At 46.3% G+C, this 24,289-nt stretch overlaps 1 protein-coding gene across 2 annotated transcripts in view; it reads right to left on the bottom strand.

The window, feature by feature from the left end:
• The window catches only part of LOC138450655 (retroviral integration site protein Fli-1 homolog), a 299,198-nt gene extending 275,201 nt beyond the window's left edge, over positions 1 to 23,997 (bottom strand). Inside the window, exon 1 of one of the 2 annotated variants that reach the window (XM_069604852.1) lies at positions 23,840 to 23,997. In XM_069604852.1, the coding sequence (XP_069460953.1) occupies positions 23,840 to 23,857 (18 nt within the window). In that variant the 5' untranslated portion in view covers positions 23,858 to 23,997. Of the gene's footprint in view, positions 1 to 23,486; positions 23,587 to 23,839 lie in introns of those variants that run through there. The other variant, XM_069604851.1, reaches the window with a different exon arrangement.
• Between the last annotated feature and the right edge of the window lie 292 nt (positions 23,998 to 24,289).

Here is a 24,289-nt window from a genome sequence, read left to right as displayed (position 1 = left end):
ATAATGATATATCCCATCACACCTACTTGAAATTGTTTGCTGTACTAGTTGGATTGCATTTAAAAAATAATAGGAGACATTGGATGCTCCTGTTATTGTTGAGGTCTTACTTAAGTGTTAGTAATGCATTCCACTGTCTATACAGGGGGTAAACGGCCCGGCAGCCTGAGTATAGCCTGAAGATGTTGCGTGTGTGTGCTACATATAGGGGGGAGTGTTTCTCATGCGCCTTGATTACAGCTTCAAAAGCACTTCGAAATGATTCCCCCCGGCAGAGTGGTGTGTTGCAGTATATACTAAGTACTATTGTCTTCGAAAGATATGGATCAACAGCCTCTTTTATCGCTTGCAAGGTAGCTGGTGGGGTTTTGGGTCCCACAGAAGTAGGCTGTGTGGTTACAGTATTGGTTGAGGAAGATGATGTGGGGGAAGACAGCCTACTACTTCCTAAGAAAAGAACAACCTTTCTGAGAGCATTGCAGTGGTGGATTTGGTGTGACGGTGCATGGAGGTGGTCCCATAGAAGTACTCTCCAGGTAATCCGTGACTGAGTACAACGTTGCACTGGGTGCATTTCACTTTGGTAGATTTAGCCTTTGGTACATTCCCAACAGTGGTAAAGAACTGCCAAACGCATGATTCTTTCTGGGTGCTAGAGGTAGGCACTTCCTCTACATCATCTTCCTGATCCTCTTCATTGTTTTTTGAAGTACTGCGCTTCTTTTGTTGTGTACGTCCTCCATCTGGTGGTGGTGGCTCTTGGGGAGTAGGGATGGCAATAGCTGATGCCATTTTAAAGATAAATAGCAGTCTAGCTAATATTTTTTCAAGTATGTGTTGTGTGCTAGATTGTTAATGGATAATGAGAATGAATAGGTGTAGGAGCTGTGCATGGGTACATTTTGAGCTTCAAAGTTCCTTAATCAGCTGAAAATGCAGTTCCGAACCATTCACGAAGCACGAACCCATTTGCGAAGTGCAGACGTGTTCGCGAACATGTCATCATGCGGTGCGCGAGCGTGTGGTCACATGACACTGTCCGTAAAGTCTGCAATGATGTCACGTTTGCCAACGTCGACGAAGACAAAAACAGTGAAAAAAGTTGCAAAAGGTGTATAGAAGTGCTAAAATTGATGCTAGAAGGTGGGGAATGGCAGAGATTTAAGGTGAAACTTTGTAAATTGGACAGAAATGTTGCTATATTGGGGTAAGTATGATATTAGTACGTTGTAGGAAATTAGCGTGCACTGGTAAAAACCCATGAAATTCATCCCTTTAACAAAGTTTTCCAAGGGAAATTCATAGGTGTTTATTAGTGCATCTTAACCATAACATCACTTTAACAACGTTTTTTCAGTGAATATATATATATATATATATTTTTTTTTACACGGCCCGCGGTAGCCGCCCTGTAGTTATGGTTAAGTTGCTCAACTCATACAAAGAGCACTTTTTTTGGCGGCTTATAACTTTGGTGCTGTATGACAAATCCTCACCAAACTTTGCCAAAAAAAGTATATGGCCCCCTCAGAATGATTCTTCGAGGTTTGGTGCGGTTTCATCAAGGGGGGGCAAAGATATAGGAGGGGTCCCAACATTTTTGAAATCCTCATAGACACAATGGAAAAACAGCCCAAACCGCTGGATGGATTTTCACCAGACTTGCACGAGGAGCAACGGATTGGTCCCAAAAGCATGCTTTTGTAAATTTGGTGTAAATCTGTCCCGTCCTTTTTATTTAAAATGGCCAAAAAGTAGGTCCAAAAATATTAGGGATATCGGGGTCCGGTCCGCTGACTCATTTCCTGATTCAGAGTCCGGGGACACCCCTGGGCCAATCAGGGGGCAGCTCGATGTGCACGGACACCAGAAACGCACGCTGATTGGATGTTGAAAAACGTAAGGTGCATCAGAGTTTTTTAAATGGTTGCCATGCTGGATCCGTGGACATCACCGCTGACCGCGGACACCGCAGTGGCCAAAAAGTCTGGAAAACATATTTAGGGTTAGTTTGCATACAAAAGAGGGTCTGGAAAGGGTGGGAGTGGAAACAAGTTGATAGGGAGCTGTTTTCATAGGTGAATATAAGCATTGCAGGTGCTGCTGAGTCAGTGGTCATCTTTACTGTCTGCGGACTACATTGGGAGTGGGGTGGTTCAGGTTAGTATTGTTATTTGAAGATGTATTTTACGTATTTGTTATATGGTTTCATTGTATTGTGGTGGTTTTGGCCAACGTAGGTAGAAGGGCTGCCCTGTGTGATGGTGTCCGTGGACACTGGGGTAGTCCACGGACCCGCACGTGCCATCCAGGTCTTTTGAGGATGTCAGGCATTGAAAGAGGACATTGGGGGACTAACTAATCAGGTTTTGTGGGTCTGGAGTAGGAGTTGAACTGTACAGGACTACAGGGTAGGAAGCGTTTTCTTTGTTGTGTGTATTAAAGATAGCTATGGCTATGAAGAAGCAGAGTGTGTGGATGGTGGGAGATTATTGGATCCATTCATGAAAGTTTTATAATTAATCTCGTGGCATCTCTGCTACTATTGGATTGGGAAAAGTGGAAATTTCATGATATGCAGATTGTGGCTTAAAGTGGGTAACTTTATTACCATTCTGTGAGAGTATGGCTCACTTGAAACATCCAGATATTGTTATTGTGCATTGTGGAGGCAACAGTTTTTGCTATGTGACTGCAGGATCTTTGCAGTTTGCTATGAAGGATATGTTCAGAAGCCTAATGCAACTCTTTCTAACTGCAAAGATTATTTTTTCTAAAATCAAAGAGGAATGTGGAGACGGCAAAAAAAATGTTGGCCTCAAATAGAAGGAGCTAGATGGCATTTCAATAAAGGTGTATGTACTTTTTAATATGCTTTAGGAACAGCGTCTTGTGACAATGAAAATATCAAGTTGGATGGCGTAAATATTTTTAGAGGAGATGGAGTGCATTTGACTGATGTAGGAAATCAGACTATTCTTTTAAATATCCAAAATAAACTGAAACTATTTTTGTGAACTGTTGAAATATGTCATGAAGTATTTGTTTAGTAGCTGGAGTAAATAAAAAACAAAACCAGAAAAAAATGTAGAAGCAGTTTTTGTGAAAGTTACAAAAATGTTACAGTATATAAAACCCCCAAAACATAACAAAATAAAAAGGTTCTGTTAAGAGCCACCATTTTTGAACAAAAAAACAACTTAATTGATGCTAATTCCCCCTACCCCATGCCTGGAATTACCCAGGTGTCAGCAGACTTTTGTTCTGTCCGTGGACTATGTAGACTGCAAAAGGTCCTGTGATTTTTATTTTTAGTTGTAATTTTGAACTGTGTAAGGTGGGTCCTAAATGAACCTTTTTTTGTGCATTTCTGGTTGTTATATTTTTGGGGGATTTTGTTTTTTTTGTAGGAGAGGCAAGTATGTGAGGTGGGGAGGGAAGGTAGGGAAGGGACACCAACCACAGATACTGAGGAGTAGGTGGACAGGGGAAGATGTTGGAGCATGCCTTAAATCTAAGGTCGTGGCAGTGTTTCTCGGGCTCCTTGACCACAGCCCTGAAAGAACTCTGAAACGGCTCCCCCCTGCAGAGCGCTGTGTTACAGTACACACAGAGTACTGTGACCCTCGAAAGGTAAGTGTCAACAGCGTTCTGTATGGCATGTGGGGCACCCGGTGGAATCCTCTGCCCCACAGGAGTAGTCTGTGTGATGGCAGCAGTGGTTGAGGAAGATGGGATAGAGGAAGATAACCTACTTCTCCCTGAGAAAGGAATAACCTTTCTCAGAGTATCCAGGTGGTTGGAGCGAGTGTGGCATTGCATGGAGGTGGTCCCAAAAGATTACTGCCTAGGTTGTCTGTGACAGAGTATGTCCCTGCACTAAATGCATTGAACCTTGGCAGTCCAGGCTTTTGGTACACCCCTAACAGTTTTAAAGAACCACCACATCATGACACTGTCTGGGTGCTGGAGGTAGGAACTCGGTGACAGACACTGTCTGGAGATGCTCCGTCATGCCGCACGGGCACGGTCACATGACGACGTCTGGGGGGCGTCCATGGCGGCGGTGAGTGTCAGCAGACCTCGTCAAGCGGGAAACGCAGGAGACGCATGGCGCATGCGCATGGATGTCCAGAAACGGGCACATTGTCTGCAGAGTAATTAAAAGTGTGTCATACGAAACTGGACATGCCTGGACACGGCAAGATGTCAGTGAGATGTCTGTGGATGTCCCATTGCATAAACGGACCCTCCGAACCGTCATGATGTCCGCAGACTATTAATTAGGGTTATAAAGAACAAAAATAAGAATTTAGTACACAATAATATATAAGATATTTATTGTAGAATATATGTATTTATTTATGAAAGGGATGGGGTATTAGTATGGGAAACATACATTGGAGTGTTTAGAATTTCAATAAAGTCATCATATTGGGAGGGACGGAGAGAAGTTTCATTAAAGCGTCTTTGATTTATATTTTGTGAATTTGATTGGGGTGATTGCTGGGGAAGGGGGCTGGTACAAGTAGGAAAGTGATAATCAACATTTCTAACAATATTATTTTTAACATAATTTAAAAGTTATTTAAGGTCATTGCTAAGTTAACCGTTTGCGAAGCGCAGACCAGTTCGTGAACACGTCATCACGGTGCACGCATGTGGTCACGTGACACTGCCCGAAAGTCTGCGGTGACGTCAGAGTTTTGCGGATGTCAATTAACAAAAAAACTGTCTAAAAAGTTGTTGAAACTTGATAGAATTGTTAAGAATGTTGCTAGAAGGTGGGGAATGGCACAGTTTTCACTTGAAACTTCCAAGATGGGCTGGAAATGCTGCTATATTGGGGGTGAGTATAATATTAGGAAGCTGTATCAATTTAGGGTGCACTGGTAAAAACCTATAAAATTTTGTGAAAACATTCACCAGTTATGGTAAACTAAGCAACCATAACTCACGCCACCACCGTGTAGTGCTAAGACTAACACCAAGGACATCAAAAATGTCATTGCAAATGTCATTCATGACATCATGGATGGCATCACATATCTAGGCCACTTGTTTTTGTTCACTTCCAGTCACAATATGAAAATTCAAAAGATGATATATATCTAGACGTTAACCTTCTCATATGTTCTTAAAGTACTTTCTTTAGGGTTTGATCTAAGCTCATGGTGCATATACATGGGCAATAAGCAGGCCTCAAACATACAATTCATTTGTATATATTATGATGAACTTTAGTGTTATTGACATTTTCTGATGATGCTGTTTCTTTCTTCCTAACTTTAGTTTCCCTGTATCTGCCTCAGATTTGTATGCATTGTGCACCTTTATTTGTACTGTTTGTACTAACACAAGCATGTAGTATGTCTTGAATTGTTAGCTATTTATTCCATGTTTAACATTAGCCAAAACTCTCATAGGGTAGCATTTATTATTTTACTGGACAAAATTAACAGATTAAAAATGCTGTACTTTGATGGTGTATGCATGATTAGGTTCCTGTATTACCAATAGCACTCCAAGATAATGTTTTGTTTAAATGAGTACATTTTTTAATACATTCAGTAGTTCATGAGAGGTCTCCCGATTACTCCTGAAATCTTGTTACCAACATTGTAAACACAACCCCTTGTAAGGACTTTTCATCTAAATTAATTTCATATGGGATGCCTTCAGTGATGTCATCAATGACATTTGTGATGTCATCTTTGATGTCCTGGGTGTTAGTCACTGGTGGCGTGAGTTATGGTTGCTTAGTTTACCATAACTGGCGAATTTCTGGGGGGTTTGGATTTTACTTGTAACCATAACGTCGATTTAACAATGTTTTTTCACTGAATTGCATAGGTTTCTATTAGTGCAAACTTACCATATGTCCCTTAATAACGTTTTTTCTCTGATTTATATAAATATATTATATATATGTATATATTATATATATTTTTTATCACAGCTAATCATTTCAGAAAGTGAGATATCCAAAATCTCTTCCAAAATTAGTTTTTCTGGCCAGCAATTTACACAGCCATACAAATGATATTCATGCCTACCCATCAGTCTCCAAAATGTACTGATATTTAGTGATAAAGGATCAACCTAAGGCATCCTCCTTCATTTGCATTATGCTGCGTTTAATTTGCATGGAAATAGTGATAGGTCAGTTGAAACATTTAGTCTGCACGATAATGCATAAAGCCTTTCATATTCTACTCATTTGCTTCCTGCAAGTATCCCAATACTACCCTCAGAACAACTGTTTGAGTAAATGGTTCACTGAAACCTTGAATCAAAATATCCAATGAACAGTGAGCAACAATGGCAAAAAGCCTGCTTTTATGTGGATTTTTCCAATTTGAATTTGTCCTGTCTGATCTAAAAGACTTTATAGACATGATAAAGTAACAGTGCAGGGGGAATCAGCTATGAACAATAACCCGCAGGACCATTATTCAAAAAACATATGGGCCCCATCAAGACCTTTGAGAGCAGAAAAGTGAGTCAGGTTGAAAGCAAGAAACAAAGCAATATAATCACAGAATCCGATTACAATGATGGCAGGTCGCAGACGGCACCTTAGTATTGCTGCCAGCGTGTGAAAATACTTTTTTTGAACCAGTGGCAGAGCTCCTAAGCAGCCAGTGTGGGAGTCTCTGATGTCAACTAAAAATTAACTTTCACTAAATGCAAAGAGAATATTACATTTCAAGCCACCCCCTAACCCCCGCATCATGATGCGTGAATACATATTATTATTCGCATTGGGAAGAAATCTTATCAAGCCAAAGTAAGAACTGGGCACCTTGAAATCCATGTCATGTATCTACAAAGCTTCCTTCAGTGTGACTGTGATTTTTCTCTCTTTCAAAGTTCTAGTCACTAGTCCTTATACTACTAATTGACCTTTTGGCTGCATTCGACCTTGTGAACCACCAAACACTCTGTCACCATCTATCCTCTGCCACCTCGAATATCAGCATTTCCTACACTAACTACGCTGATGATACCCAGATCCTCCTCCCCATCACTGGCAACCGTGACTACGACACTGGCGTCAGCAACAAGATCTTTGACACAATTCATGCTTGGATGGCCACCTAGCAACTCTGCTTCAGTGATGATAAGTAATAAGAAATACTCATTGTGGGTCCTCCCTCATGAATGACCAAGATGGACCCGCCTTCTGCCTTCACCATCCCTGTCTCTTCCTCCGTTAAGGCTTTGGGTGTCTACCTTGACTCCAGCATCAACATGACCCATCAGGTCAATGCAATTGCTTCTTAAGCAGCCTATACTACAAAACTCTTAAACGCAGCAAACCTTTCCTCTTCACACAAGACCACCTAACCATAGCCAGAGCAATCATCGGTTCACGGCTTGACTACTGCAATTCTTTCTTCACTCTCACTTCTGAGTGCAACCTCAATAAACTCCAGACAATTCAAAACAGTGCCATTTGTGATACCACCAACCTCGCCAAACAGGACCATGTATCAGCCCATAGAAGATCTACACACTGCTAACCAGTGCGTGAATGGATTGACTTCAAAATTCTCTCCATCACCCACAGATGCCTCTCAAACTCTGCTCCATCCTACCTCTCACAGTGAATTACCAAAGCTACCTCCACCAGACCTAAAAGATACAGCCACAGCCACCGAATGACCACACAACTGCACAATAGCCAGGGACTCCAGCTTCCCTTCTACCGCCACCCGTCTCTGGAATGCTCTACCACTTCACCTCCATGCTGAAACTTCCTACTGGCCATTCAGGAAGCAACTAAAAACATTACTTTTCAATTGACTCTCTTCTCCCTACTCTTCACCCCTCTCTATGCCTACTCCCCCATCCACCTCTCTGTTGACTGAGTTCTGTAACCAGCACCCTGATGGCCAAGGGTTCTGCGCACTTTATAAATGCAAAAAATAAATAAACAAATAAACTAGTAAAAGCATCTAGAGCAGGACTTGTCCCAATTATACACCATCAACTAGTTTTGGATCTGAATGTCCCTATGTGAGTGACTGAACATAGACATTTCAAATTGTTCACTAATTGGGGCAAGAGAGGTGTTTAAGGGGCATTGGTTCCCTTTCCAAATCAAGGTGGTGCAGGCATTTCATACCTCCATCCGACAGCTAACTTCTTCTCAGGGTCAACAAAGGGAATGACAGAGTGTATTCCCTGTCTCATGTGTTGTTTTCAACAGGTCGCTCTTTAAGATGCTGATCTCTAACTTACTGATTCCGATATAAAGCCCTGTAATGTGACTTTCACATTCCAACATTGCCACCAAATTAGACAGCTATGCCCTCTTCATGCATTCACGTAAAGCCAAGTTATGGTATTTATGAATTGATGCATCTCAGGATTCAGGAAGGCCGATCCACTTCTAACTCTTACTTGCATGGTTTAACCCCGGAATCGAACATAGCAGCAACATTCTAGGGAGGTGCCAAGGCCAGGTGAGAGTGGCAGAGGCATGCCAATGAGATGTATCCTCAATAGCCCTACAGACAGACCTGGCAAGCTGAGCCGGCCAGTCCATGGACACACGTCAATGGATTTGGCACGGATAAAACAAGGGGCAGGCCTCCGTAGGGAAGAAGGTTGACTTCATAGGAAGCAAGTCCGTGTTCAGGGATTTCAGCCTTTTACCTGACACTTCGTGTGGAAACTGAGCATCACTGAAATATGTCCCCCAGACCGGACTGGGCAAGGGAACTGACTCATGGCAGCACCAAATGTGAACGCCAGTTCATCTGCATTCCTGTTCCTTCTTCACTATCCTCTCCAGGTATAAAGCCCTAAGAATTCAGCCCAACGGCTGAAGATGTGGAGTCCTGGGCTTCCGAGATGACGAGCAGTTGAGAGGTTCTTTACTCTCGGCTGCTTGGCCCTTGGCACATCATCTGGGGTTAGCTTGGATTTGTAACGGGGCAGCCATATCATTTCAAACACAGCCCCATGCATGATTTCCAATGTGCTTCTTCTTTACAAGGTCTGATGTATCCCTTGGGCTCATGGCGTGTGTATGGCTGCTGCCGGCATATTACGCAAAACATCTGGCCCCTTTCATCTGTGGTGTATTCATCGGGCCCTGGCTGATCAATGTGACATTCCTGTGCAACTCCAGACCTCACAGTGACTCACCATAGTGCAACGCGGATCTGTTTTAATCCCCTAACATGTTAATCACCTTGCAAAGAAAGTCATGTCAAGACCCCGTGCAGCTTTTTGACCGCACAGGAATCCACATGTGTTCCCTTCACAGCAGTACTGTGAGACTACATTGACACCTCGCTGATAGGCCTTTGGGCAGGTAGGGTGCCCTATTTTATCAATGCAATGAGGCTTTAAAGCATTTCCTCCAATCAAGCTGACTAATGATATGATATGATATGGCATTTGTAACGCGCCTATACACAAGTGTTTCAAGCGCGACGAGGCAGGGGGTGGGGAACAAAGGGAGACAGACAACGATCCTACTAGGCAAGGTATCATTTAGATCGCGCAAGTGCAAGGGTAGGGGGACTGGGAAAAGTGCAGGGGAAGGGGAGAGGGGAAGTGCAGTACATGGTTAGTAGAATACAAGATAAATAATATCTTTACTGGATATGACTTAGGTCATCCGGGCCGCATAAGCCAGTCTAGATTTCTGTCTTCTCTTGACAGTAAGATGGAACCTGGTCTCCACATTCACCCTTGTATATTTAGTTGTATTATTTCATTTTCAGTTCCTTTTCTATGTACCTGCCCTTTTGAATTCCTACAAAGTTATCAAGTCTTCCACTTCTGCTGCTGATTGTCCCATACTTTTGTGTCAAAGTATTCACAGATGCAGCACCCTGCTTTGACTCAGCTTTCATATAGTGGCCCGCTGCCCTGCGTTCCCGAATTGCATCGATTTTAGATGTGACAAAAATGTAAGAGCCCCTCTTTTGAGGATGAACATGACTTAAATGACCTGCCCCGTGGGAAGGTGTCAACAATCATGTTTTGGTCAACTGTACTTTATCAGGGAAGAAATATCCATTTGCATATCAGTCGGGACCCACCAATTAGAGCAGTCTAGCCCTGAAATGCTCAAATTACTTTTTGGTCATCTGCATTACCCATATTCCTTCCCTTCCGCGTCTCAGTACTTCTTCATTACGCGATCCTCCTTCTGACAGAACCCAAAACCAGAAAACGTTGGCTAGACTGGACTCTAAGTCATTCATCAATACTGCTTCAGGTAAGCCAATGGCCCCTGACCTGGAAAAACCAATACTGGGGGCCATCAGAGAATCAGCAATGTCCCAGGAAACCACCGGGGAAGAAGGCAATCACAGGGGAAGGAGTCACTGGGAAAAAAAGCTTGGTACGCAAGGAGCCCTAAGGAATCGCACAAGCAAGGCGGGCCCCTGCACTCTCTTCCGCTCACAAGGACGGCAACTGCAACTCTATTCCCAGGGTCAGATGGTCAGGAAGAGATCTCCAGTAAAGAGCCCTCACTGAGGGTACCCCTACCAGCTGCTAGACTGCAGTAGCCCAGGTGCAGGCCTTTGAATCATTAGGAAAAGCCAACCAAATGGGCCCGAGGAAGGCTTCCAGATTCCCAGTGTGGCATAGGAGCACCTGGAAAGGCACCCCTCAAAAAGGAGGGCGGCATCACTGAAAACCTGACCCCACAAAGCAAACCAAGCTCACCCAGAAGTGTAAGCCCCCCCTGTATAAGCGGGCTGCACCAAATAACTCTTACCTACAGATCTGTGCCTGTAAAATAAGCAACAGGCAATCCTGCCCTCCAGCTTGTACCCCCCAAAGCTCAATTTCAGGGGGCTGAAGAAGCAGTTATCTAGAATTCACTATTCGGAAGGACAGAAAGCAAAACAGGAGGGTTATTGGACAGGCCAGGGGCTTCATATCCCTATTGTGAGGTGAAGGGCTAGAAACAAACACATTTGTTTTGGGAAGGTGTTCTGTCGCAAGGCAGACCACCTTCATGAGTAGGTACTGTGTATCATTCCAATTACTGATCTTTAAATCCCCAGCGAGCTAGTATTACTTACCAATCCGTGCCTCTGCATTGCCACTTAAGAATGCGGAGAGAGCAGCCATTGCACAGGAAAATGAATGCCCAAACTGTCCTCTTGGGACACGTCAGTCATAGAGTCCTTGTCACACGGCTTGCAGTGGAGTCAGCCAATGGGCCCCTGACTCTCCAGTGTGTCCTCACAGAAGCCAGTGAGGGTAGAGTGCATCCTCTTTCCATTGGTCAGCGCGGCTCCACTGCGCAATCATTTTGCAATGGGGCTGCTGCAATCTGCCACGCCACTTTTTCTTGCCTGCAGTTTCCACCTGTGTATTATGCTCTGGGCTCTTGAGGCAGGTGGGTGCCATTGTGTTCTGGGCACCTGAGGTGTGTGACTGCCATTTTGGCGACAGTGAACCTGACATCAGCATCTGCCATTTTGGCATGTGTCACTTTAAGAACCACGTTTAATGTGTGGTTTGTTCAACTGTATTAAACTCAATGGTGCGACGACCATTGGAAAGATCGGGCTTTTGCTTCCCCCCTTACGGCCTCCCCCAGCCCCCGAAATGTGTGGCTATTTTGACTTGACCTGGTTGACCTACAGACCCTTAGCTAGCCTGAAAAGGACACAGACAATAAAGGGGCCGCCTCCTGCACAGTTAACAAATGACAGGCACCAAAATGATCCAACCTGCTGGTGATAAAAACATGTTTATTTGTTTGACCTATTCATTGCCATAGCAATCCAAACTATTACTTCCAACTGGAAAGATCTCAAAGGTGTACATTTTAAATGTTGGTGGAATTCAGTATGCAACATGCATAGGATGGAACAAAGTAATGCCGCTTCTCCACCCTTGCTCCAGGAGCATGAATTAAAATGGCAGTCATTTCTCATCTTTTTGCAAACGGTAATGCCTAATTAAGCATGAAGACCGTAGTTTATTATTATCGCATACTTTAATAAAGAATGCCCCTTGCCCTGCCCTCCTTTTGTTCACGTTAGTCCTGTATGTCTTGTGCGTTTTTCAATGTCTATCATAAACGCGTTATATAAGTATGAGTTTATTTTAAACTGCATCTCATGCATTAGAATAGAGCACTTATATATACCATATGAGACTCTTATAGTGCCTTCATTTGTTGAAGATGAACACCTCACTCTATGTGGCATTTACTTATCGTTTGTCTGCTGTTCTGTTTATTGTATGAACCTCATATAATTTCTGATCTCAATAAGACATTTAAACACAAAAAAAATGACAGGCAATTACTAATGTAAAAGCACCTGCATTCTTATGCATACATTTGTAGGCAATTGAAATTGCGATGGGGTGTTAGTACGTGCATGTCAGGTGATGGACTGGAAGGGTAGGGGCATATGAGACAGCTCATTCTCATAGCAGTTCTTAAATGTGTGATTTCAAACATGAAGGAGAGAGTTAACAGCTTGAAACATTGAAGCTGCACCAGAATACCCTTATTAGAACATGTAAAGAAGGTTGATGCCCCCACACAAGTAAATGTGCCTCTCCCCCACAGTCTGTATCCCAGTTGCACGCCTAACGTATGGTGATTGTAAGCTGTACCACTGAGCTGCGGATGGGGCAGAGATTGCTGGGGAAAGGGCGCATATTCCACCAGCATTGGGAAAAGACAGGGCTCCGTGTGTACGATTACAGGTGAGGAGGACCACGGAGGCCCACTGACCTCATGGGTATACAGGGATATCGCCCGTATTCGTGGGAGATTTGCATGCATGACTGACTACCCCCCCCCCCCCACGCCCTACTGGCCTTTCGGAGGCCTTGGCCTGTTGACAGTCTCCACGAAGGCCTCGCCTTCTCTCGGTGCCCGAAGACACTCGATTTAAAAAGTTGTTTGCATTTGGCACTGCCGAGCTGCACAGGATGCGGGGACAGGAAGTTTGAGGCTCAGCGTCCGGAAGCTTCTGCTGCTCTAGATAAGGCCACCTGATTCTGAATGGGGGGTTCGCGAGCCTTTAATCGACTCAGCTTTAAATAACCTTTCCGTCCACTGGAAACAAAGAACGGGCGACGGGGACGTTTCCACGGCAACGTGGGCCATTCCTTGGATGGGAGAAGGGACAGTCCTCAGCGCGTGGACACACCAGTCCTAGAGCAAGCTTTCAGATGGGAAAACAGTTGAGAGGGGTGTGATGGGAGCCAGCAAACATACATAGAGGCCAGACATGTGTTCCCTGCTCCCATAGCCGTACCCTTAGGACCAAGCCACTGGGACTCCATGACTTAGGCCCGCGGCTTTCCTTTTAGGCACCTTTGTGTTTATCTACTTCAACACAATTGATTCAGTCATAGCAACCCAAGACTACAGTTCCTAGAATGCACTTGTTTGTCAAATCGATAATAGGACTGCATGCCCTCGTGACCGGAATCCGTGTGATCACAGCAGGGCAGAACTATGGCATCCAACCTACCCGCCAGGGGAGGGGTCTTGAGGGAAGACCCTCCCACCCCCAAGGCAGAGATGGGAACAGATATCCAACTTCCAAGGATTTTAGGTTGTACTGAGAGGTTGGGCGATGGATTCGGATGATGAGATGATACCAGTGGTCAGGGCTTGCTGCCTGCCATCAGGTGCACCACGAGGATCCTTTCTGGAAAGGTGGGCGTTGCACCCTGTTTGGGGAAAATATAGCAGTCCTGTCAATAATTCATGTCAAGTGGAGTGTCAGTGGACTCAGAACTTAATCAACAGACCCTGAGGTCACTGTTGGCATTATGACCCATACACCACAGCATATTCCCCAAGTTAAACCTTGACCCTGGTGGTAGCGGAATGACTCCTAGTAGACCAGCATCTCAGCCTCCTGACCAATCACTCGGTAGCATTGCGATATAGAATGACCTCTATGGTCCCAATCCTTCCCTATGAGTTGCGCTCCTAAAAGAGCCATTTCGGATATTCCCACAGATGTCTGATGGATATATTGAAAAATAAATATGCACTGGATGTACGCCTTATTGTCAGGACTGATGACTCTCGAGCAGAAGGTCAAGACGGACAGCTGGAGAGCCGGTGACAGGCATCAGTAGCCGGGAAAAGCGAGATAGCCACCTAAGGGCGTACCGACATAGTCATGTCTTTAGAGCTTTGTTTGGGAGCAGAGGGTTCCACGTCTTTGAGGCTAAGATTGAGAAGGAATGGCCTCCCAAACTCTGATGACAAAAGCCTTCAAATATGACGAGATTTTGTGAGGCCGAGTGGGCTGTCCTAGAATGGGAAGAGGGTATCAGTTTGTCCTTCATGAAGAGAGGGCTACAAGCACAGAAGAACCATTAGGAGTACCTGGAAAGAAATCCTATAATGGCCAGAGAGCCAGTGCGAAGAGCAAAGATGGGGAAAATGCGGTCATAGCTGCAGGCCCCAGCAAGGAGACGGGCATCTGCCGTTGGCCCTAGTTCGTGGCCTTTGATTAAATAGCAGGGAGCCGGGTACGTATGGGTGATTTGCACTAGTTCAGATGGGGAGGGACAGTGGCAGCAGCCACTGGGGTGTGGAGTGCAGCAGTGAAAAAAGAAGAATGTGATTGATAGGTGTGAGACGATAAAAGCCGGAACATCCAAGTTTGCCAATCTTGGGTGCAATGGTGAGATTGGACTCAATGTGAAAACGAAGATTGTGAAGGGACGGACCATAAATGTGGAAGGGGTGCACATGCCAGAGTGCCAGCAGGCAGGGCTGCACCATATCTTACATTCATAAGCATTTGGGTTGAGCCAGGGGCCTCTCATCCAGTTACCAAAGGCCACCATGAAGGCGCAAAGGAGAGAATGGTGGGATCCTGACCTATATCTAGCCGAAGCATACATTGGATATCGTCTGCATAGAATGTGCGGAAAGCAAGCTAGTAGAGGAGTAAGCTTAGAGTTTGAGCATAGTGAAAGAGTAGGGGTGACAGACCCCCGCGGGAGCGTGCACGACAGAGGGGGAGAGGAGGAAGTGAAGGGTATAAAAAAAAGAACAGATAAAGGCCTGGGTGTATAGAAGGTTGGAATATAAGATAGAGACATGGAAGACATTACAGACAGATTGGATATAGATGGGCCGAGAGAGGCATAAATGAACATATAGAATGTTATTGGCGCGGGGGGGGCGTGACTTGATGGAGGCACAGGTGTATAGATAGATGGACGGTTGAGCCTGTGACATATAAATAGACCTGTAAATGATAGTGTCGATGGAGAATATTGAAAGATTGTTATGTTATTGTTGGGGAGGCTAGCCCCTTCTTGAGCTGAGGCTGGCTCATCTGGACATTATCTATCCAGCATTTTCCTCTCTGGTCTGCAGGTTCCTTCTTCTGTTCAAAGCGGGTTTCAGGGGGACCACGCACGTGATTTGCACCTGTGAGTGTGCATGGTGAAGCTATTCAAAACAAGCGAGGTCACAGAAGACCAAAATATCATTTTTTATAACTGACGTAGGGTTGTTTTCATCCATACAATAAGACAACCAGTAATCAAGACCCATCTGTCATCCTCCCACCCCCTGCTTCATTGTTTGACTTCCCAGCTTCTGCTGGTCTCTAACCTCCCTGGCCCTGCCCCAGTTTCCTCTCGCATCATTGTCATCCTCCAAGCATTCCATATGTGAAAATGACTTATTCCTACCGAGCGATGCCCTTTGAACTGCTGACATGTTTTAACACTAACATCCTGTAACTTCACGGCGAACATTCCTTCATCAAAATAGTACTTTTCCAATCCTCATATGTGAGTGTTGTGAGAGAGACCTAGCTGAGTTAACACTGCACATGTCCACTGCCCTCTATTCATTTGAACATGTGGACTATGCCCCCCACCGAGATGGCACATAGTACAGATGTGAATTGTCAACGAGGGATTCCTGGATCTCAGGGTGTAGACATGCACTAGGTGCATTTGCAGGGGTCACTGACCCCCCCTTGTGAACCCTAGCGCCTCTATGTTTTTATAGAAGGAACTTTATGGTGCAGACAGGCCTATAGGGCAAGGCCTGAAGTACAGGCCCCACATGCTTGTCTGGGCCAGGTTTTCTGGCCAATGTAAAGCATTACCTGACTGTACAGCTAGTATATGAGACCAGTGTTACTGAAAACATTTACTTTCAAATGCAACATGTGCTATACATTTGAACAAAAACCTCCTACATCTGTACTACTCAAACGGTTTGTCCCAAAAGGAAAGAATTTCCAATTGCAACTGTAGGCCACTTTTGTCATTGGTGCCCGAGTCAGTGGTACGTCCCAGTACGACCCTGTAAGCAATGCTTCCTAAAAGGCCTCTACCAAGCTCCTTCAGTCACTGCCTATCCTATGCTTGAAGGCCTCCTAACCAGAGGTGAGATAACCTCTAGCCTAGCAGCTCTGAAAGACAGCAGGGTTGAGGAGGAGCCAGTCACATCTCAAGCGCCCCAGAACCAAGAGCCAGCTTAAAACCAGTCTCCATCATGGTCATCATAAAATCAAGGCCTGAGGACCATCAACCTATTTTAGAGAAATCCCTTGACTTATACATAAATAAACGATAGGCCTCATCTTTGCCAGACTCATAATTGGGACCTATTTACTAAACCTTTAATGTTGACATGCCAGTCTTTGACTGTGGGTTGTGTTGTGTTATGTTATCTAATTCGTTTTTATGCGGGCACCATAGTCAATTACATAGTCTTTTATTTCTAATCCCTAATGGAAAAAGAACCTTAATGGATGAACTCCCCATTATCAAGCAGACGTGCAGCTCTAAGACCCTGGTTGTGTGATTTTTCTTTTCATCAAATCCCCTGTCCCCATAAATCTACCAATGCCCCATCAACCTCCTCCATCTACCTAGCCATCCTCTCTGACAGCCATCCATCCACCACTGCCCAATTAACTTCCTCCATCTACCTAACCATCCTCTCTGACAGCCACCAATCCACCACTGCCCCATCAATTTCCTCCATCTACCTAATCATCCTCTCTGACAGCCATCAATCCACCACTGCTCCATCAACCACCTCCATCTGCCTAATCATCCTCTCTGACAGCCACCAATCAACCACTGCCCAATTAACTTCCTCCATCTACCTAACCATCCTCTCTGATAGTCGCCATTACACCACTGCCTCATCAACTTAATCCACCCACCTAGCCATACTTTCTGTCAGCCACAATCCACCACTGCCCCATCAACCTCCTCCATCTACCTAATCATCCTCTCTGACAGCCACCAATCCACCACTACCCCATCAACTTCCTCCATCTGCCTAATCATCCTCTCTGACAGCCACCAATCAACCACTGCCCAATTAACTTCCTCCATCTACCTAACCATCCTCTCTGATAGCCAACATTACACCACTGCCTCATCAATTTAATCCACCCACCTAGCCATACTCTCTGACAGCCACAATCCACCACTGCCCCATCAACCTCCTCCATCTACCTAGCCATCCTCTCTGACAGCCATCCATCCACCACTGCTCAATTAACTTCCTCCATCTACCTAACCATCCTCTCTGACAGCCACCAATCCACCACTGCCCCATCAATTTCCTCCATCTACCTAATCATCCTCTCTGACAGCCATCAATCCACCACTGCCCCATCAACCTCCTCCATCTGCCTAATCATCCTCTCTGACAGCCACCAATCAACCACTGCCCAATTAACTTCCTCCATCTACCTAACCATCCTCTCTGATAGTCACCATTACACCACTGCCTCATCAACTTAATCCACCCACCTAGCCATACTCTCTGACAGCCACAATCCACCACTGCCCCATCAACCTCCTACATCTACCTAATCATCCTCTCTGACAGCCACCAATCCACCACTGCCCCATCAACTTCCTCCGCCTGCCTAATCATCCTCTCTGACAGCCACCAATCAACCACTGCCCAATTAACTTCCTCCATCTACCTAACCATCCTCTCTGATAGTCACCATTACACCACTGCCTCATCAACTTAATCCACCCACCTAGCCATACTCTCTGACAGCCACAATCCACCACTGCCCCATCAACCTCCTCCATCTACCTAATCATCCTCTCTGACAGCCACCAATCCACCACTGCCCCATCAACTTCCCCCGTCTGCCTAATCATCCTCTCTGACAGCCACCAATCAACCACTGCCCAATTAACTTCCTCCATCTACCTAACCATCCTCTCTGATAGCCAACATTACACCACTGCCCCAACAATTTAATCCACCCACCTAGCCATACTCTCTGACAGCCACAATCCACCACTGCCCCATCAACCTCCTCCATCTACCTAGCCATCCTCTCTGACAGCCATCCATCCACCACTGCCCAATTAACTTCCTCCATCTACCTAACCATCCTCTCTGACAGCCACAATCCACCACTGCCCCATCAACCTCCTCCATCTACCTAGCCATCCTCTCTGACAGCCATCCATCCACCATTGCCCAATTAACTTCCTCCATCTACCTAACCATCCTCTCTGACAGCCACAATCCACCACTGCCCCATCAACCTCCTCCATCTACCTAGCCATCCTCTCTGACAGCCATCCATCCACCACTGCCCAATTAACTTCCTCCATCTACCTAACCATCCTCTCTGATAGTCGCCATTACACCACTGCCTCATCAACTTAATCCACCCACCTAGCCATACTTTCTGTCAGCCACAATCCACCACTGCCCCATCAACCTCCTCCATCTACCTAATCATCCTCTCTGACAGCCACCAATCCACCACTACCCCATCAACTTCCTCCATCTGCCTAATCATCCTCTCTGACAGCCACCAATCAACCACTGCCCAATTAACTTCCTCCATCTACCTAACCATCCTCTCTGATAGCCAACATTACACCACTGCCTCATCAATTTAATCCACCCACCTAGCCATACTCTCTGACAGCCACAATCCACCACTGCCCCATCAACCTCCTCCATCTACCTAGCCATCCTCTCTGACAGCCATCCATCCACCACTGCTCAATTAACTTCCTCCATCTACCTAACCATCCTCTCTGACAGCCACCAATCCACCACTGCCCCATCAATTTCCTCCATCTACCTAATCATCCTCTCTGACAGCCATCAATCCACCACTGCCCCATCAACCTCCTCCATCTGCCTAATCATCCTCTCTGACAGCCACCAATCAACCACTGCCCAATTAACTTCCTCCATCTACCTAACCATCCTCTCTGATAGTCACCATTACACCACTGCCTCATCAACTTAATCCACCCACCTAGCCATACTCTCTGACAGCCACAATCCACCACTGCCCCATCAACCTCCTACATCTACCTAATCATCCTCTCTGACAGCCACCAATCCACCACTGCCCCATCAACTTCCTCCGCCTGCCTAATCATCCTCTCTGACAGCCACCAATCAACCACTGCCCAATTAACTTCCTCCATCTACCTAACCATCCTCTCTGATAGTCACCATTACACCACTGCCTCATCAACTTAATCCACCCACCTAGCCATACTCTCTGACAGCCACAATCCACCACTGCCCCATCAACCTCCTCCATCTACCTAATCATCCTCTCTGACAGCCACCAATCCACCACTGCCCCATCAACTTCCCCCGTCTGCCTAATCATCCTCTCTGACAGCCACCAATCAACCACTGCCCAATTAACTTCCTCCATCTACCTAACCATCCTCTCTGATAGCCAACATTACACCACTGCCCCAACAATTTAATCCACCCACCTAGCCATACTCTCTGACAGCCACAATCCACCACTGCCCCATCAACCTCCTCCATCTACCTAGCCATCCTCTCTGACAGCCATCCATCCACCACTGCCCAATTAACTTCCTCCATCTACCTAACCATCCTCTCTGACAGCCACAATCCACCACTGCCCCATCAACCTCCTCCATCTACCTAGCCATCCTCTCTGACAGCCATCCATCCACCATTGCCCAATTAACTTCCTCCATCTACCTAACCATCCTCTCTGACAGCCACCAATCCACCACTGCCCCATCAACTTCCTCCATCTGCCTAATCATCCTCTCTGACAGCCACCAATCAACCACTGCCCAATTAACTTCCTCCATCTACCTAACCATCCTCTCTGATAGTCACCATTACACCACTGCCTCATCAACTTAATCCGCCCACCTAGCCATACTCTCTGACAGCCACAATCCACCACTGCCCCATCAACCTCCTCCATCTACCTAATCATCCTCTCTGACAGCCACCAATCCACCACTGCCCCATCAACTTCCTCCATCTGCCTAATCATCCTCTCTGACAGCCACCAATCAACCACTGCCCAATTAACTTCCTCCATCTACCTAACCATCCTCTCTGATAGCCACCATTACACCACTGCCTCATCAACTTAATCCACCCACCTAGCCATACTCTCTGACAGCCACAATCCACCACTGCCCCATCAACCTCCTCCATCTACCTAGCCATCCTCTCTGACAGCCATCCATCCACTACTGCCCAATTAACTTCCTCCATCTACCTAACCATCCTCTCTGACAGCCACCAATCCACCACTGCCCCATCAATTTCCTCCATCTACCTAATCATCCTCTCTGACAGCCATCAATCCACCACTGCCCCATCAACCTCCTCCATCTGCCTAATCATCCCCTCTGACAGCCACCAATCAACCACTGCCCAATTAACTTCCTCCATCTACCTAACCATCCTCTCTGATAGTCACCATTACACCACTGCCTCATCAACTTAATCCACCCACCTAGCCATACTCTCTGACAGCCACAATCCACCACTGCCCCATCAACCTCCTCCATCTACCTAATCATCCTCTCTGACAGCCACCAATCCACCACTGCCCCATCAACTTCCTCCATCTGCCTAATCATCCTCTCTGACAGCCACCAATCAACCACTGCCCAATTAACTTCCTCCATCTACCTAACCATCCTCTCTGATAGCCACCATTACACCACTGCCTCATCAACTTAATCCACCCACCTAGCCATACTCTCTGACAGCCACAATCCACCACTGCCCCATCAACCTCCTCCATCTACCTAATCATCCTCTCTGACAGCCACCAATCCACCACTGCCTCATCAACTTAATCCATCTACCTAGCCATTCTCTCTGACAGCCATCCATCCACCGCTGCCCAATTAATGTCCTCCATCTACCTAACCATGGTCTCTGACAGTCACCAATCCACCACTGCCCCTTCAACCTCCTCCATCTACGTAACCATCCTCCCTGACAGCCACCATTACACCACTGCCTCATCAACTTAATCCATCCACCTAGCCATACTCTCTGACAGCCACAATCCACCACTGCACCTCGATTTCCCCCGTCTACCTAACCATCCTCACTGACTGCCATCCATCCACCACTACCGCAACAACTTCCGCCATCTACCTAATCATCCTCTCTGACAGCCACCATTCCACGCCATCAATCCACACATGTTCTGCAACCTACTCGTTCTACCTAACCATCCTCTCTGACAGCCACCAATCCACCACTGCCCCATCAACTTCCTGCACCTAGCTAACCATCCTCTCTGGAAGCCATCAAGCCACTCCTCCTGTCTACCAATTGCTACCTCACTCTCCTTCATCCAACCAACCATCCTTCCCTCAGCAGTCCCCCTCTCATCTTCAGAACACAGAGTCAGCCATCGCAGTCAGGTGCATAATGACATGTTGTCGTATCATTGAAATAATGCCTCCACTTGGCGCTCTTTTTGTAACGCCTTTTCTGTCACCTCACAAGCACCAGATACAGGCGGAGGGCGGGAGCGACCGTTTAAAGAGGGGAGCAAGAGACTTGAAGGCGAAAGGGGAGGACACAGCAAGGAGCAGTACAGGTGGGCGGCGCCCACGAGAAGAGGAGGTTGGGGGGATGGAGGGAAGGAACAAACCGTCAAAGAATGTGGGTATGTTGTGGGCTGTGATTCCTATTCTGCAGCCACCACAATTAGCACGAAAGGCAGTGCGCTACACACGCTCTCGAGACAACAAAGCAAAATGTACCTAGAGTAACTAACAACGAAAAAGAAGGGCAGGGCCGCTATGTTATCCACCCAAACAGTGCAAGGTGTTATTTTTAAAGCAAAAAACAACAGAGGAAATTGCAGCAATGATACCTTTATTGGGCTACCTCCACGCTGGTGTGCGCTGACTTTCCAGACTACAAGGGTCTCTTAAAAGAATGGCAGAGAGACGAGGTTACTTTCTTTAAAAAATTTTTAAAAAAATTAAAAAAAAACATACTGGTTTTTTGCAATACAAAAGAAGCTATTTGAGTTCGTTTTACTTTTTTGCTTTTGTGGTCTACAAGAACAAAGGCTAAACACCCACAACTATATATCTGGAAACGAATAATAATCACATTTAATACAGAGTGTTCCCCTTCTGATGGCAAGCGACGCAAAGGCATCTCTTAGGCACAGTGTTTCTGGTCGTCTGATTTCGTCAGATTATCTGGGCTTGCTCTGGGCTGTGGCGCGCGATAAACTGCAGCCCGGCTTCCCGAGCGGCAAAAAGCACTTCATCGCCTTTAACTCGACAGCGTTGAAAGTTAGAACAGAGGGGTCCCATTACCTGACCCCCTCCACCCCGTTCGTTTCCAATCCCAATCTGTGCAGTTTCAGATTTCCCGGCCGAAACGGTTTATGCGATAGTTCAAATCCGTCCGAAAGGAGCAGAGTTTGGCAACATGTCAGATGTGGTGCTTGTTTTCGGCGAAAAGACAATCGTTTCGGCGCTGCCTGAACCCCACCCATGTGGAAAAAATGCACGCAGGGAGCGGGGTCCGGTGAAAAGTAAGAGGGCAGAGGGAAAACTTTTGCCAAAATGTCCAACCTTCGGAAGAGTTACGGCGAAATACATTGCGAGGAATTGGAAGATAGCGACTACAAAGACACAGTGAAAGAACTAAGACTGAAGAAAGGAAGGCGAGAAGAGAAAAATGGAGGCTGGAGCAGAGATAGTCTCAGGCAGGGGCGGTGAGGGCAGGTAGATGTTGGGTTTGCTGGGATCCTGGTTTGTAATGCTCGGATTATCTACGAAATTGAGAGAGAAAATTCTTTATATAGACAAATCATGACGAATCTTATCAACTAGAAACAAGACAACTCCTCTTTGCCCGTGCTGATGGCTGCCTTTTTAGGATTTCAGTTGGGGGGAGGTTTGGGGGGGGGCAGCACCCCCTAGTATCGTCACCAAGTCCTGTGCATGTTCTGGGGATCAACCTTTTCTAGTGCAGAGGAGCGATGGAGGGGTCCAAGTGCTTATCCAACAGAGGCCCCGTCTTACTTCACCAAGAAAAAACCTCTTATTTAGAGCATCCAAGTATCCCCCCACACCCCCGAAACCCCCACCCAAAGACAGACTGACCTGCCCAGCCAAGGCTTCCGGGTGGCAACAGGTGCAAGAGGAACATACCCCCACCTCCAGTGCTGAAATCCACCATGCAAACCCACCAGATCCAAAGCCCCGCCGGGCCCCCCAGTGTGGCCCCCCATCTGTGGCTCCCCGGAGAGGCGGGCGGCCTCCAGTCCTCTCCACCCTTTGGGACACGCTCCGAGCTCTTTTATCTGAAGCTCTGGGGGGTGGTTTCGTGTGTTATTTAAGCTCAGACATGAACAACCACGAACGGGAAGGAAGAGGAAATTTTGTACAAGAAGGAAAGAGTGGGGGCCTCGGATTACCGCCCCGGCTTTCGCTGCTGCTGGGTGTGTGAGAATCAGCCAGAGGAGGAAGAAGAGGTGGGAGTCCAGGCACCCAGTGTCAGGAAAGCAGGCAGGATGGGTGGGCCAGGGGCAGGTAGACTTACCTTGATGGAGTAGTCCATTGTGGCTTCTCAAAGGGCTCGTGATTCTTTTGTTAAAATGTCTTCACAGGTTCCATACCAGCGCCATGGGCAGGCAGAGAATGCTATGCTAAGCAGGTTGCACACACCACGACCGGATGAGAGCTTTTGGCTTTTTTTTTCTTCTGCTAAATTTGGGAAGTGAAGTCACAAAAACCACTGAAGCTGGTTTCCTATTGGTGTAACCGAGCTCAAACTTCTAGTTCTTCGTTTTTTTTCTTTGCATGTCAGGCTGTGTGTGTGTGTGTAAGAGAGAGAGCGCGGTGGCCACAGGACAATGCAAAAACAAGCCCAAGATATCCTCTGATTAAACTTTGTGTACTTTACTCATTAGGTTCTGAACACAGGATGTTGGGGGCAGGGGGATTGAATGTGAGGGCATGATGGGCGGCATAGGGTTAGCACGTGCCCAGG

Source organism: Ambystoma mexicanum, chromosome 1p (genome assembly GCF_040938575.1).
Source record: "Ambystoma mexicanum isolate Mex_15411 chromosome 1p, UKY_AmexF1_1, whole genome shotgun sequence".
NCBI lineage: Eukaryota > Metazoa > Chordata > Amphibia > Caudata > Ambystomatidae > Ambystoma > Ambystoma mexicanum.
Note: the sequence above shows the minus strand (reverse complement) of the source record. Positions and strands in the feature narration are given on the sequence as shown.